The sequence below is a fragment of the Ailuropoda melanoleuca genome, chromosome 7, assembly GCF_002007445.2.
Source record: "Ailuropoda melanoleuca isolate Jingjing chromosome 7, ASM200744v2, whole genome shotgun sequence".
Classification (NCBI taxonomy): domain Eukaryota; kingdom Metazoa; phylum Chordata; class Mammalia; order Carnivora; family Ursidae; genus Ailuropoda; species Ailuropoda melanoleuca.
The window spans coordinates 6,497,148-6,514,801 of record NC_048224.1 but is presented as its reverse complement, the minus strand read 5'-3'; the positions used below and the strand labels follow the sequence as shown (position 1 = coordinate 6,514,801).

The window sequence follows — 17,654 nt, the reverse complement described above, 5'->3', positions numbered from 1 at the left end:
TCTGATGAGTGGAGGCACCATTTATTGAACTGGAGAAGATTACAAGACAAGGACAAAATTTCAGTTTTGTGTATGTTTAAATTGATGTTCACCAGACATTAAGTCAAAATGCTGTGGAGGCAGATAGACATGGGGAGACTGGAGTTCAAGGTAGAAACTGGGGCAAGATATGCTTTTGGGAATCAGCATGTGGATACCATGTAAAGCTGTAGAACTGGATGAAATCCCCAGGGGAGGCATTTTAGAAAAGAGGTGGTACCAGAATTGAGCAAAGGGGTATTCTTGTGTTTGGAGGTCAGGAATGTGAAGAGATACCAGCAACAGAGTGTACTAACAAGCAGGCAAGTGGAGAGTGATAGGATCCAAGACAGAGTGATGTCCTGGAAGCCAAATGAAGACAAATTTTCAAGAAAGGAGTAATCAAATGTGTCAGCTGCTATGGAGATGTCAGTAAGATGAGGACTTCAGAATAGCCATTTTTTGACATAATGGAGGTGATTGTGTTTTGATGGAGTTGGGGATACAAATGCCCAGTTGAGGTTATTCGTGGAGCTTCAAGTGCCTTTATATTCACACAACAGCAGAGAATCCTTATTGTACTTCTAAACATTGACAAATACTTAAAACTTCATGTTATGTGATTTGGGGCTGAATGGTAGTACAATTATTGGAGTTCTTTTAAGTTTAATTAAGATTTCTAAGTTGGTCAGGATGCCTGGCTGGCTCAGCCTGTAGAGCATGTGACTTTTGATCGTGGGATCATGAGTTTGACCCCCATGTTGGGTATAGAGGTCACTTAAAAAATTTTTTTAAAGGTTTCTGAGTTGGTCATCCAGCGTATCTTTATTTGCAATACCCTTAAAATGTATTAGCTTTAAACTTTCTAAATTGCTTGACTTGAATTTATCTCCTTTCCATTATAAGACTGATAAGTCCATAAAATGGAGAGATTTATGTAACTAGAACAATTTCCATTTTTCTGGGAGAGCAACAACAGAGTGCAGGCAGAATAGTTTGAAAGGCACTTTTGCTTTAACTTTTTATCCCATTTCCTCGTGGTGCTGACAGAGATCAAATATCAAATGCTCCAGGTCAGAGATTAGTTATGGGGATTCTTTAGTTGAAAGTGCATTCATTCTTTTGAGACCAATAAATATGTTAGTAATTAGTGTTGTCTAGCTGCATATTCCCCTCCTCTTAGTAAAATCAACTATCAAAACATTGTTGGTTTATTTATGACTCTAATATCTAAATAACAGACTGTATATTTGGTATATTTTGCAAAAAAAAAAGGTAAATAGGAATAACTGTAAAGCACATAAAATATTCAAACTCATAGAGCCAAAAAATTTCTCAAGTATCCTGCTAATATTCATTACAGGTTCCTTAAAATACAATGCATAAATCAAAACTATTCCACAGGCTTCTCCCATATTATACTTTGTTGTTTTTTTTAATCTCCTTCTTACAGGTGGGACAGCTATATTTGGCAAGGGATTGACAAATAGCAGGGAAAGCTTATTGGGAAAGGGAGAATGTGAAAGAAATTTGCCACATGGAATTTACAACCTACAACTGTGATCTGAGGACAGAAATCATCATTCATGTACTTGGCTTGTTCTAGGCAAATGTAGGGTTTTGATGGGGTGAGAATTTGCCCTTGATAACCTCTTATACTCTTGCTGTCTGCCCACTTTCCTTTTACTGAGGATGTTCTTCTTGCAGTGCTGTAGACATACGGTTACATATTTCATTATCCTCTGCTTAAAATTCATCAGTCTTGGTTCTTCAGATGTTTTCTCTGGTTGGTCATAATGCATACTCTTAGATTTTAATGTGGTAAACAATCTGTGCTAAAAATTGCTTGGCTTAATGCTAGATTAAAAGTGAACAAAATAGCCAACCAATCAGCCTTTACTAACTTGAAAGTAAAAGTAAGCAGAAAGGGGGAAATATATATTAGTGACTGTTGGCAAGTGGCCAATTCCCCAATTCATCTATAGGGACAAAACTGACTCTGGACATGTGAATTCAAGAAATGGCTTGGAAAGCTCAGTATTGGGAAATGTGGATTCTCACTCACTGGAAGGAAAATACTGGTCATTTGGGGGGGGGGATAATGGGCTTAAATTTCCTTTTTTACCTATAGTTTATTATTTAACTTCAATATGTACCAATGGGAATATTGAGTGTTATTATGGATAAGACCCAAATTTAAATCCCAGTTTTGACACTTACTGGGAGATTTGACGCACCTACATTCCGTGTGCCTCTCTTTCCTCAAACACAGAAGGGAGACAATACTCACATCATGAAATTGTTGTGATGAGGATTATAGCAAGCAATTCATGAAAAAAGACTAGTGTAAAATATAGACCCTGTATATTTTAATTGGAAATTGAATAACATATGTTCTGGAAACAAACAATACATTTGACAAGAGTATAACAGGTATATATTAACATAGGAAATATTGGGGAAACCATTTCTTGAGTGTGGACATTTTTGTTATAAATACGAAGACTTTTTGATTCATATTGTAAAGTGTTTAGTGCAGAAACATATATCAATTTCAAAGAACAGTTTGAAATCTCAATAGATTCACTCATTAGGAATCATCAAGGTAAAAGATATGTGGAGGATTAATAACATCACATCAAAATGAAATGTTTACTTATTATGAGTTATATTGTCAGACATAATTTCAGAAAACTAAGAGATTATTTATCTACCCCAGGATGAAAGGATATCATGTTAGACTTCATAAATGAATAGTGATTCTACTTTCCATTCCATCCATCCATCCATCCATCCATCCATCCATCCATCCATCCATCATCCATCCATTTGCCCATCCATTCATCCATCTGTATATATGCATTTATATGTTTATATGTCATATCAGAATTGTAAACATCTACAAATAAATATCAACAAAATCTCAAATTACAATTTAGGAGACCTTAACCTCTAATCACCTGTATATACTTAATCTCAATTATTCTTTAAAATTTTGGAGAATCATATATATTACCACACAACTAAGCCTATATAATTTGAGTTAGAATCACTAAAGACAACAGTACGATCTAAAGTATGACCTCAAAGTTGAAGTGAGCAGGATTGCATATAGTTGTGGCTCCCAAATAACTGTCGTGTAGAAGTGTGTGACTAACAGTATTGTTGACTTTACGCCCGGAAGTTTTTGCCTACTATACAAACCATAATAAACCTTAGTATCTTCTGGAAAGTGAAACTTTGAATCATTTAAGAATACAAACAACAAAATTAGCTATTATCAGACTTTGGTTTATTGTAAAATTTAGCAAAAAAATTTTTTGTAATCCCTGACCCCTTGCTCTGAAAACAAAAGCAAAAACATAATTATTGCTTATTCTTTTTCCCCCTACTTTATTTGTGCCACTGTAAAAGAAGGGAGAAAAATCATTGTAATAAATAAAAGTAGAGATGTAAGAGAGAAAGATAAATCAGTCCAGATGAGAAATATTGGGAGCAACAGAATTGCCATCAAGCAGTTTCAAAATAAGCTTCTTTTAAAAAGGTTGTCATATAAAAAAGAAAAATCACACCAAAAATATAGCAGCGGAGAAGGACAAATACAAGTTAATTGCACACCAATCCCATGCAAAAAACTGGGTCATTAGCCAAAGCAGTAGTATTCAGAATCCAATTTGGGGTGCTTGTACAGGGCTTGTGAATCCTCTGTTATGGAGCTGTCACTGAATTGGTCCAAGTCTGATGGGGTCTGATGGCCTGGGACATCATCTGCCAAAGTGTCCAGAAAGCTCCCCACGGAGATGCCATCCAGCCCATCGCTGCCATCATGTAAGCTGCTGTAGCTGCCATGTAAGGATGTGCTCTGACTCTCCAATAAACTGCACAGGCTGCCACTGAGACTGCTGCCTCGGCTGGTAATGGTGGCTTTCTCTTCAATCATCCACTTGATGGACTCAATGCTCTCATTGATAACAAGCAACTGGCGCATGAGCCTGACGTCTGTGGCTCTGAGGTTAACCTGTGGGGAAGGCAGAGAGAGCAAAGACATGACAGTTATTCTACATTTTTGAAAGACTCAAAATTCATTTGGGTTCTGTCTTCTGCAGGCCCTAACTTTGAATGCACAGAGTAAAATATAAATTCACTTGATCTCAGGATCTTTTGAAAACTGCTGGCCAATGGCAAAAGTCATAATCAAATGACTCATTTCCTGCCCAATGCATGAGGCTCCAAAGGAGACCATGAAACTCCCACTGCATCCCTGACCCTAACTCAGCAGCCTGGAAATACCATACTGAATGTCAAGTTCTCTGCTAAGAAGTGCATTCTCTCTTTGGCCAGATTAATAGTTTATTCGTATTTATTGGGAATATGTACGTAGATGCTATGAGGTGGGGAAAAGAGAAATGTGTAATAATTAAGGAATTATCATCATCACCACCATTGTAGCAGCTCCTAGTTTTGAGTGAGGATGTACCAGACATCATTATGCAAATTCCAGCCTTCATTATACAGTAGCAACCTTGGACCATGGGTATTATTTTATCCCCATTATACAGGTAAAGACAGCGAAATCTACAGAAAAGAGTCTAGAAGTGGTCTGCACTCTCTATGACTATATGGAAATACATCCAGTTTTAAATAATGCTTTTATTTTTAAGAACCAAATTGCTTTAAAATTCCTTGAATGCAAAAGGGTGCCATCACACTAGTCTGTTCCACTTTTCAAGATGAAGCATTCAGATGCCTTCTATGGATCTGATTATTTGCCTCAGATATGTCAGGGGAAGCCCCAATCGAATTTGGTATATAAAACTCTGAGAAAGTTCCAGAATTCCCTTAGATGGCTTCTAAGTGTGTAGTCCTTCTGATAGTTCTTAATTACTTCAAAGAAATCTGTCCTCACAGCACAAAGCAGAATTTCTCTGTAGGTCCTACAGTTAAGTGGTTGTGGTGGTTCTGTGGAAGGTGGAGAGAGGTAGGCTGTAATAACTCTCATGATTGCTCATGTTCTTGTTGTAAGTGAAGAGATGTGGCTCCTAAAAAGATTCTAGCACCTGGACTGGGAGTCAGGGATACATTTGGCCACCAGATATCACATTCATTATGGTTTGAAATGGATTTCCATTTTTTTTTTTTTAAGTTGGGGTCTTTAACCCAAAAGGCTGGGCCTTGCTAATTGTTTCTTTAAGATCCAAGGCTAATTCAGATTTGTGAGTTTCTAGAATTATTAAAGGCATTCAGTCATGAGTGACTCAAGCCTTAAGGGAGAAAGCAGTCTATTGTCTTCAAATGTATGCATTCATATTATAAAAATATTTCCTGGTTAGGAGTTAATCCATAACCAAAGGTGAACTTTGGGTTGAGTGAATGTGATGAACAAACATTAGGAGAAGATGGAATTTCTACCAATGACTTCAGAGATGTAAGATTACAGATCACATATGTATACATATTAAAAAAGCATAAGGTACGATTTTAAAACTCTTAATTTTGCTAGGCTATCACATAAAGTAACTTGAGTCACCTCCTTATCTTCTCTGAGAAAAGCACCAAAAACAAACTGTATACAAGGTAATTGTGAAAAATCATTTGTCTCTGAGGTGCCCGTGAACAGAAAAATGTTAACTTACTAAGCTTGGAGACGTTTTTCTGTTACACAGTGTCTCCGTGACACTGTTGTATCAATGACCTCACATGCAGTGATGTTGCACTGAGAAAGGAGGCTTTCTGGCAGTCTTTAGGTTCAAATTCACCCCCACACCCCATGAGCCATCAACATACTGTTCAGGTTACAAGTAATACAACAAATATTTATAAATCAACAATTTGTCTAGGTCCACTGAGGAGCCTAGAAAATCAATATGAGCCAAAGTCTTCCAAAATTCTTCTGTGAGGCATCTGTAGCTGATAAAACATGCTGTGCCCATTGTCGGCATGGTGCAATAGAAATGGGATCATTTCCCATCAGCCCCAAATGAACCACAGCTGCATTTGTTCACATCCCCACCCTGTTGCATGAAAATGTTCTGGTCCATGCCCAGCTGTGGGTGTGTTTGTTCACTTAGTCTCCTCACTTGAAATGCTTCCTTTCTCTTCAAATCCTCCCCATTCCTGAAGTCGTCTTCTTCTATCAAGCACTACTTGCTGATTCCAGCCTCCTCCGATGGCCCATGTAAGAAATGTCTTACAATTTTTTCATATCTTAAGGCCTGACCTAAGCATCGGGTTTTTTTTTTTTTGAAACTGGCATAATTTTAGATCTGTGAAAGTTCAGCTCTTAAGGCAGCAATAATGCACATTCCCAATAACGGTGTCACTCTGGGGTTAAAACATACTCAGGACAAGTTTTTTCCAGCAATTTTCATCTGAGTTACACAGTGGCTGCATCAAACACAAATTTTTTCAATCTTATTGAGCAATGCAAATCAGAGGAATAGACTATGGAGTAACAAAAGCTTCTTTTGACCATGAAATGATTTATTTAGAAAAAATCTTTTTCTTCTGAAGGCAAACATTCACAGGCCATTGAACCACTGCTGGGGGAAAAAATGACGAAAGCGAGTCAGTTAGAACGCGTCGATCCGGCTGATAATGATTACAGACTTGACTTCTCTGTCCTCCTCGGGAGAGAGTAAACAGCTGCCCACTGTGGGAGAGCGGGGCCAGCCCGTTCACACGGCTGCCTGTCCATTACCTGGCGCTCCAGGCTGCCTCACACCACTCTCTCCTGGAACTAAGGTGTGGTTACGCTGCTGCCAACGAACCTTGAAAGTCTGAGCAATCCGCCACAGAAGAAAATCACAATGTTGCTTCTGTCTCTGGGAGCTGCCCCACCTTTCCTCACTGTTATTCACGTCAGTGTTTATGAAGTAGGGCCATCTATTAAGGAGACAGTCGCCTACCCTGTTGGTAGGAAACTGGTTCTTCCACCTGAGGTCTTATAAGGTCCTGTGACTTTAAAGATATGGAGAGTTGGGAGGCCCTTGTCATGGTCTGAGTTTAAGTTTCCCTTCTTGGAGAACCCCTGCCTGAACGATCATGGTATCCAGTCTCCATGCCTAGTTTAATACTACATTTGTTTTTTTGTTCCCTTCACAGTATAATCTAATCTAATCATCCTGCTTATTGTTCATGTGTGTATTTCTTGTGTTCTGCAGGGGATTTGGTCCATTCTGTTCAGCACTCTGTGCCCAAGACGTGCAAGAGTGCTTGGCACATAGTAGATGCTCGATTTGTATTTCTTCAAGGGCTGAACAATTGTTTCGGATTACACATTGGCAAGAGCACCCCTCCCTTGGGTTTTGCTGTGGGTCAGCAATATGTGACTGGAGAGGAAGGAGAGAGGCGGCTCTGGAAAGAGCATTTCAGCAAGAAAGCATTGCCAGCATGCAACCCCATTCTGATTCATTCACAGGATTCAAACACAATATTCCTAGCTTAAATGTACAGATCATCGAGATAGTATCTCTGAAAGGAAATGGGCTTCGAGGTGTGAATCATACTCCAAACATTGTTCTGTTTGTTCCGAGGTGATAATTGGTCCTGGTCCTAGCACAGGCACAGGGTTCTGTAAACACTTGATGAAATGAGTTAAACAAAGGGAACAAACAAACAGGACATTTACAAAAAAGAAAAGGAAAGAGAAGGGAAGGAAAGAAAAGGGAAGGAAGGAAGAAAGAAAGGAAGAGAGGAAGAAAGAAAGGAAGAAACAGAGGAAGAAAAAAGGAAGAAAGAGAGAAAGGAAGGGAGGAAGGAAGAAAACATTTGCATCGATTAATCCAAAGAAATGTGAATGCCCTTCCCTCTTTCCCCCCACCACCCCCATCCCCCACTCTGGTCCTTGCAGTATTGCAATGTGGTTCACCTTCATATTTAACTGAGGTCTCTCATGCTTTAGGATTGTAACACAACAGGTGTCCAGACTGGGTGAATGCTGAAATTTCCTATCATTTTTGGACAAGTAGTGAACTGGGTCTGTGGCAGAACTTGAAACGAGGGATCCTGAAAGAGCAAGTATTCTTAATAATAAATTTTCCCAGATCTGTATTTTCTTCCTGGCTATCATTTTAATGATGAAAGAAGACAAACATTATAAATTAGCATAATGGAATCCAAGAAGGAGAGAAGGTGGTCAAATTTTCAATTCATCAGGGAGTTGCTGCACAAGTCAACTTCTTTCATGGTGCTCTCCGAGGAACATGGTACAGGGCTCTAGCCTGCCACTGTCACTGTCTACCTGTGTGACCTTTGGGCAAAGTGGCTTGGCACACAGGATCTCAGCCTCTGTATCCTTGAAAACAAATGATGAGGTTTTCTTCTCAGCTCCAGTGAGCCAAAGGTCTCAGTGGAGGTGGTAAAACTGTGAACAAAGGCTCATTTCTACCAGTATTGAAGATTTAATTCAACTGAGGAACCCCCTATCACTTGTCTGTTTTTCATATCGAGGACTTCCTTAAGATGTTATTTGATACAAAGAATCTGCCCATCAGATTGGCTCAGCATTTCCCTCCATTTTGACATAGTCTCGATTCTTTTGATGACTAAATTGTCTCTGCTCCGAGAAAACCCTGTGGGCTATGCAGGAGACAGACCAATCAACTTTGCTACACAACAGCTCCAGCCAAAGCTTCAGCTAGTAAAAACTCATGGCCAAAGCCAGCAGCTGGAGTTCTTTGTGAATTTTAATCTCCTTATCAGAAATTGTGTGGTAATGGTAATTTTTAATTTTGGCTCTTGCTCTTTGAGTTTAAATAAAAATCTTATTTGTGCTCTGCTCCAGGATAAATATACATATCTTTCATATGCCTATTTATTAACTGAAACGTGTACGTGAGCTCTGAAATGTATCTTCCAAATAGGGCAGTGTTCACTCTCTCTTGGCATACGGGAGCCATGTACTCCTGTCTCTCATAAACCTCTCCTTCACTATTTTTATCCTTTTGTTTAAGAGAACTGACTAGTCAGATAAAAGCAGCCCATCTCCTAGGCATTATGTACTTCTTATGTAAAATCCAGAATATCCATGACCTAAATCTCAAATGTCCAGCAAGCTGTAATATGAATTAGAAGGGAAAAAGACCACTTTATAAATTCATAATCATGTACATGAAGAAAGGAAAACAGATTAGATTTGCCTTTTATTTTTTTACTCATTTTTTTAAAGATTTTATTTATTTATTTGACAGAGAGAGAGAGCACAAGCAGGGGGAGCAGCAGGCAGAGGCAGAAGCAGGCTCCCTGCTGAGCAAGGAGCCCAATGCGGGACTCGATCCCAGGATCCTAGGATCATGACCTAAGCGGAAGGCAGACGCTTAACCAACTGAGCCCCCCAGGTGTCCCTAGATTTGCCTTTTAATGTGAAGCTCTAATCGTCATGTCTAATTCAGAGGAACAAATTTTTCAGATTTATAATTGATGGAAGGCCATTTTTTCTAGCCATATTTATTTCCAAATTTACAAAAAAATTATCAGGATCGTTATATACCTTATTAAAAGGCTGCTATAACAATGCTTGGAATATTGTTTTTCTGCAGTTCATCCCAGTTTATTTGTGTATTCCCTTGGCATAACCTAATCGTGTCCAAATCGGCTCCCTCTCTAAATACACCACATCCTCAATCTGATGATCACAGATTTTTCTGCCTACCCGTCCTTAAAATTTTGAGCAGTTTTATTAAGAACTGTATTTATAAAGCACTTCTCTAACTATATTCTCAGAGGATCCATAAGACTATTATTGTGTCTTTGCAGTCCGAGAAGACATCGTTCAACACATCCCCCCCTGCTCTTGGTTTCATGTGCTTCAGGAGAAAAGCCCACGTACCCTTCACAAGTGCTGTTCTGCCCAAGCTTGTCTCTGCTGCTTTCTCAGACGGTTCAAAATTTACAACAAAATTTCTTTCTAATTGGGCAACAGAGGATTCCATTTTTCTATCAGTCAGCTTTTGTCTTCCTACATTTGTGTTGTTTATATGTGGAACTGAACAATAACTAAAATAGTTCTCTCTTTTCTCAAAACTTTATAGATAGAAGAGTAATTTCCCCCAGGACCAAGCAAGCTCCATACATAAAAACACTGTCATCAGCACAGCTAACTGATGTTTTGATAAATTAGAAAGCTGCATCTGGTTTATTGGAAAGCAGCACAGGCAACTCCCCTGAATCTTAGCCATGAATTCCTGCCACCAGGCCTGCTCCTGAGTTCTGCACAGTTTCTGCTGCTGAATCCTCTGATCCCCGAAGTAAGACCAGGGAGCTTTTCAATCCCATCCCATCCGGTGCTAGTCCAGTCAGTACTCAGAGGCTGCTGATGTCCATTTCTTGTCCACACTCTAATATAGTGAAAATTGTTTCCCTGAGTGCTCTTGATATGTATATGTAAAGTGTCATTGGCTAATGAAAGATACTATAAATGACCTCAGTAGAAATTCATTTGGGAAGACTGAACAAAAACATGGACTTCAGACATTTGTAGCAAAGCAGCTCATGTGAATAGAACAAAGACCTGACAAGAAGAGTTTCCACTAAGTTATAATGAATATTCCTCCTGCATGTACATTTTTTCCAATTTAGAGATTAAAGTGGGATTTTTACATGGAAGATGAGGATATGATGATGGGCTCCTCTGTGATATGTAGTGGCTGTGCTTACACTGGGAAGGAAGGAGGATGTGGGGTGGCATTTTGATAAATTTTTAACAACTGGTTCCCTGGGAAAACTATACATACACACACACACACACACACACACACACACACACACACAATAGGAATCATGCTGATAGAACAGACGTGTAGCATACACTTTACAAATAATACTAAAGTATGTTGGGGCACCTGGGTGGCTCAGTCATTAAGCATCTGCCTTCGGCTCAGGGTGTGATCCCTGCGTTCTGGGATGGAGCCCCACATTGGGCTCCTCTGCTGGGAGCCTGCTTCTTTCTCTCCCACTCCCCCTGACTGTGTTCCCTCTCTTGCTGTCTCTCTCTCTGTCAAATAAATAAATAAAATCTTTAAAAAAAAAAAAAGTATGTTGCCTTTTATTATAAATTTTATATAACTCATTGATTCTCAGAGAATGCTTTTTGTTCATCTTTGCTGAATTCTTTTTTTTTAATAGATTTATTTATTTATTTGAGAGAGAGAGAGCACACACAGGGGGAAGGGGCAGAGGGAGAGAGAATCTCCCTCAACTTGGGGACTTATTCCCACCACCCTGAGATCACGACCTGAGCCAAAATCGAGAGTCAGACTCTTAACCGACTGAGTCACCCAGGGGCCCCATGACACATTTTAATTTATTTTTTATTTATTTATTTTTTAAAGATTTTATTTATTTATTTGACAGAAAGAGAGAGAGAGACAGCCAGTGAGAGAGGTAACACAAGCAGGGGGAGTGGGAGAGGAAGAAGCAGGCTCACAGCGGAGGAGCCTGATGTGGGGCTCGTTCCCATAACGCGGGGATCACGCCCTGAGTCGAAGGCAGACACTTAACCGCTGTGCCACCCAGGCGCCCCCCCATGACACATTTTTAAATTTAATCTGCAATATTAACATTTTCTCCATCAATATCTTAAGACAGTCAACAAAATAAAAATCAAGCTCTGATGTATAGTGTCTTCTAATTTCTGTGCTGTAAATACTGCTGTAATTACCATGAGTAATTTCAAGCTGCCAGTGGGATGCCATTAAACCTGAGGTTGAGAAGAAATGCTTAGGAGCACAGCGTGATGTAATGTTGTCACCCTAGAGATACGGTAAGTATTTTAAATAACCTCAAAAAAAATATTAATAGTAAAATAGAGTAAAATTATTAAAAAGTGATGAGTTTTGAACATTTATAACCTTCGTTTTTTTACATAACTTCTTCATTTGTAGGTTTCTATGCACAATTTAAGGTTTTCTTGAGATATGATTGACATATAACATTGTGTTAGTTTTAGGTATTCAACTTGATGATTGATCTGTACATATTGTAAAGTAACAATAAGTTTAGTTCTCATTCATCACCTTGCAGGTTACAGGGTTTTTTTTCTTGTGATGAGCACTTTTTTTTTTTTTAAGATTTTATTGTTAAACCCAACATGGGGCTAGAACTCACAACCCTGAGATCAAGAGTCACCTGCTCTACTGACTGGGCCAGCCAGGCACCCCGTGATGAGAACTTTTAAGGCCTATTCTCTTGGCAAATATACACTACAGCATTGTTAATTGTTAACTTCAGTCACCATGCTGTACGTGACATCCCCAGAACGTATTTATCTTGTAAATGGAAGTTTGTATCTTTTGGCCAGTTTCACCCATTGCACCTATCCCCCACCGTTCACCTCTGGCAACCACAAAATTGCTCTCCATATCTGTGATTTCACGTTTTTGTAGATTCCACATACCAGTGAGCTCATACATTATTTGTCTTTCTCTGTTTCACTTAGCATTATGCCCTCAAGGTTCATCCATGTTGTCGCAAATGGCAGAATTTCCTTCTTTTTATGGCTGAATAATATTCCATTGTGTATATATACAACACATCTTCTTCATCCATTCATCCAGCGATGGACACTTAGATTGTTTCCATGCCTTGGCTATTGTTAATAATGCTACAGTGAACATAGGAGTGTAGATATCTTTTAGACTTAGTGATTTTTTTTTCCTTCAGATATATACCCAGAAGTGAGAGTGCTGGATCGTATGGTAGTTTAATTTTTAATTTTTTAAGGAACCTTCATATTGTTTTCCAGAGTGGCTGCACCAGTTTGCATGCCCATCAGGAGTGCACAAGGGTTCCCTTTTCTCTATATCCTTGCCAACACTTATTTACTTTCTTTTTGATAATAGCCATCCTACCAGGTGTGAGGTGATATCTCATTATGGTTTTGATTTGCATTTCTCTTATGATTAGTGATATTGAGCATCTTTTCATATACTTCTGGACCATCTGTATATTTTCTTTGGAAAAATGGCTATTCCTCTGCCCATTTTAAAAATCAGATTGTTGGGGCGCCTGGGTGGCACAGCAGTTGGGCATCCGCCTTCGGCTCAGAGCATGATCCTGGCGTTATGTGATCGAGCCCCACATCAGGCTCCTCCGCTATGAGCCTGCTTCTTCCTCTCCCACTCCCCCTGCTTGTGTTCCCTCTCTCGCTGGCTGTCTCGCTCTCTGTCAAATAAATAAATAAAATCTTTTTAAAAAAATCAGATTGTTTTTTGTTACTGAATTGAAGGTACAGGAAGAGTAAGGGCTTTACATAACCTACTGCATTTTATAATAAGTAAATTAGAGAGTCACAGTCCCTATGCCCCATTTCTTCCTCAGGCTCCCGACTCTCTTTCCAATCTGTCTACGACACAGTAGTATTGCAGTAAACCTCACTTTTTCCCTCTTCCTGGGGAGGGGAGAACTGAGTTGTGAGGAAAACTGATCTTTGCACTCCTTGGGAAGAAGCAAGAGCGGGTAAGGAACTTTAAGTGAGGAAGCAGCCTCTGTGGCAGAAGAAAGCACGTGCCTTGCTCTCGAGCATAGTGCTTCTCAACCTTCACATATGTACAGATCACCTCTGAGTCTTGTTAAAATTCAGATTCTGTTCACTCATTCCATGATCCTGCATTTTGAATATGTCCCCCGCAGATGTCAGGGGAACCTGGCAGCCTCTCCGATACCTCCCAGGACCCCCTTCCTGGTGTCTACATCCCTATGTAGTTTCTGGCCCTTGAGTGTGCACTGGTTTCTATTCACTTGTTCTAAGGAACGGAATAGAGCAAACACAATGGGCTGTCTCTTCTGAGAAAAGGTTACAAAAAGGCTGTGGTTTCTATCTTGGGTGTACTCTCCTGCTCGCTCTGAGGAGGGCCACCTGCTAGGCTGTGAACTGTCCTAAAGTAAGACTGATGTGATAAGGAACTGATATCACTGGACATAAGCTAGCAAGGCCGAGGCCTGTCACCTGCTACTAGCTATACGAGTGGGGTTGGAAGCAGATTATCCCTGAATTGAGCTTCGAGATGATCGCATCCCCAGCCAACATTTGGTTGCAGACTTGTGAGGAAAGCCTGATCCAGAGACACTCAGTTAATCCGTGCCCAGGCTTCTGATTCACAGAAGCTGTGACATAAAACATGTCTGTTGTTTGCATTGCTAAGTTTTGGGGTATTTGTTATTCAGCATGAACAACTAATACACCAGTGCTGTTGGTATATGGACACTTTGAGTGCCAAGGGCCTACAAATCTTTCTACTTGTGGATGATTTTGGGTGATGCACGCCAGACCACAGTGTCCATGGAATGCTAACTCTACTGACTCATGGTTTTATAGTTTGAAAAAAATTTTAAAAAGCAGAGTAGTTAAATATTTATTGATGGAGACAGAAATGTTCAAGGAAGTTAAGGTCTTCAAGAGAGGGCCATCTGCATCTCCCACAGGACAATCTTTTTTCCCAAAAGAAAAGGTGGTTTATTACTTTGAAGGAGAAACAACATTTCATACTTCTGGTATCTGACACATGATGCTTTCAATGGAGGTCCCTTATAAATATATTCCCTATATCTTGAGGGTCATAAAAAGTAGGGTATACAAAGATAATCAACTAAACTTAGATAATAGCATTCAGATAGAATTGTAAGAGTTTAGAATACAGTAAGAGATTAACGAAGCTGACATCTCTGAATTTTCAGTACTGATTAATCTACCAAATTGTAATCTTACTTTTCATAATTCTCCATTTAAATTGAAGAATTTCCATTAATTTGGTCTCCCCAAGGGAAAGCAGGGAAGAGATTACGGTAGGGATTATAGTCACATTTATTCAGTGACTCCTATGAGCCAGATTTTTTTTTTTCCCCAAAAGTTAACCTTTTTTCTTTAGAAAGGGTCTTCTGGGGGCATCTGGGTGGCTCAGTCGGTTAAGGACCTGCCTTTGGCTCAGGTCATGATCTCAGGGTCCTGCGGTTGAGTCCTGTGTTGGGATCCCTGCTCAGTGGGGAGCCTGCTTCTCCCTTTCTTCCCCCCCCCCCATGCTCTCTTTTTCTTTCAAATAAATAAAATCTTTTTTAAAAAAAGGGTCTTCTGTAGAAAGGTCCTCTTGCATAGCAAACATAACTGAGGCACTGGCATTTTGCTGCAATCATTCAGTTTTACCTAATGTTGGTAATTTGGTAATGTTTGAAATGCTTCACTTCATGATGCTGAAGATCATTTTGTTTTGTATATGATGCCTAAACAATGACTATTTTCATTTGCGAAACTTTGGGTGGGGCTTTCCAGATGACACTAGTTAGAGCAGTGATCTCACATCCTGAAGAGTGGCCAGTGAGAAACACCTGTCACATTTCAACATTTGCTGATAATACATTGACTGTCTTATCTAGTGATTTATTTTGTCTCATTTGGTTCATTAGTTTTAAGAATTAGATACATCTGCCATTTACTGAATGCTTTCTATATGCCATGGCCTTACACCTTAATTTGTCTGATAAATTTAATGTCATTGTTATAACAAATACGTGATGAGGCTGATTATTATTTTCATTATGGTTCCAGTCTGACCTGTAAAGTGCTTAGAAATGATCACTCCTATTTTCACAATAAGGAAAAAGCTGAACAAACTGAAAATCAACAACTCTTCTTAGATTCTTCAGACAACTGAGGTTATGGGGCAAACTGCTGTCCCTGGGAGATATATACAGGTAGATAGAGCGACTCATGGCTTACTAAGATTGTAAGTCCAGAATCAGAAGGCTCCCAGTGGAGCTGATATCAGTAGAAACACTTTCATCCCTAACTGATGAATTGCTGGAGGTTCAGTGTAGTTAAAAACTCCAAAAGGCCCAGTTTCAGGGGGTCCCCTACGTGTTCATGAGTATCACCTCCAGGAGCCCCATCATGTTCTCACTGTTCCCTATGCTTCTGACAGGGAGAAGGGACAAGGTACCATTCTGAAATATGCCCAGAGCTTTCTGTTCCCCTTAACAAGGCCTGTCCTCAAGGGAAACTATTTTGCCAGGGCTTAATGTACTGGGGTTTAACCAGAGCCTAACCAACATGGGAGAAGGGAAACACCCAACTCAAGCTCATTAATTCTGGGACATAATCATGGACTATAGAAAGCTTCTTCTTCCCCACAACTTACCTCCATGTCATAGGCCTCCTGGGTACTAACAGGGGATTTTAGCTAAAAGTATCACAGGCCTCAGACTCTAGGAGTTTCTAGGAAAACCCAAAGATAACAGAATAGACAAAAACAAAAACACTAGAGGAAACTTTAGTCTCTGACACCTACTGCTACAGCAAACAATAAACAGTCTAACTCCTAGTCAAATAAATATAACACCTCACACTAAAGGCCTACCTATACCAGTTCCTTTACATTATATTCAGCTTTCAACAAGGCATGCTAAAAAGCAAAAACAAAATCTGAAGAGACAAAGAGAGTGTCAGAACCAGACTCAGATATGATACAGGTTTTGGAGTTATTAGACTGGGAATTTAAAATAACTATGATTAATATGTTAAGGGGTCTACTGGAAAAAGTGGACATCATGCAAGAACAGGTGGTTAATGTAAGCAGAGAAATGAAAACTTGAAGAATCAAAGGGAAATGCTGTAAATCAAAGACACTGCAATATAAGTAAAGAATGCCTTTGATCAATTTGTCAATAGACTGGACATAGCTAAGGAAAAAGTCGGTAAAGTTGAAGATATATAAAAACAGTTTGAATGGCTCTTCAAAGATATGCTGAATCATAGCCAAAGCATTATTTAATTATCTATGGGGATATACCTTGTGTGACCTGCCATTTACTACTACTTTGGCCCAGACTCATAAAGTTATTAGCTGACTTGCAGATTTGTGTCTAGAAGACATGAAAATGACTTCTTTCCACTTGAAAAAAAATTCAAAGGTTATGGTTTTATTGTCCTACTGGACATGAAACAATTTGTCTCTAACTTAACAAAATTATTTCATAAGCCTTTTCTGAGAAAATTGATGAACTATTCCCACAATTCTTTTGAGCCAGTATTATCATCTTGCTGGTTCTCATTAAATGAGCTAAGTAAATCTTCAACATGTGCTCCTTGTATGTTTATCTGAGAGTCATGTTTAAAATTCCTTGAAAAATTATACTTCAATAGATTTGGAGGCTGAGTGGCTTACCTGCTAGAACTAGTTAAATGAAGTTGCCCAGTTGATTCTAGGCTTCTGGAGTCAGTCACAAATGGCAACAGAACTTTACCTTTTCTGACTGTGTTTTCCTCTGATTTGGTACTTCCTGTTCTGGTTTGTTTGCTTTGTTGTTGCTGTTGTTTCAGATTCTTAGCCAATACTTACGTGTTTTGTTTAACTCACTGTTTAAGTCATGTCCATTTCTGCAACTGGATACTGAATCCTCATGTATAAAATGTGTGCAAACAGTCAATACAGGGACTGGTGGGTACTGAACCACTAGGTCAGTCAAGGTCACATAATCTCTAAGTTATTTCACATTTGGGGTGGCAATGGGCAATCTGATTTCATGATAGGATCACTGGGGGATCTCTATTAGGATGAGGTGAATCTATTCTCTGTCGGATGAGAGGCAGCACAGAACACGGTTAGTTGATTTACATTGTTTGTCTGTTAGTGTGCTCAAATCCACGTAGA

General features: G+C 39.4%; 1 protein-coding gene across 1 annotated transcript in view; it reads right to left on the bottom strand.

The window, feature by feature from the left end:
* Positions 1–2,388: 2,388 nt before the first annotated feature.
* LURAP1L (leucine rich adaptor protein 1 like) overlaps positions 2,389–17,654 on the bottom strand; it is a 47,921-nt gene continuing 32,655 nt past the window's right edge. Inside the window, exon 2 of the mRNA XM_002924663.4 lies at positions 2,389–4,036. Coding sequence (XP_002924709.1) covers positions 3,662–4,036 — 375 coding nt within the window. The 3' untranslated portion in view covers positions 2,389–3,661. The remainder of the gene's footprint in view (positions 4,037–17,654) is intronic.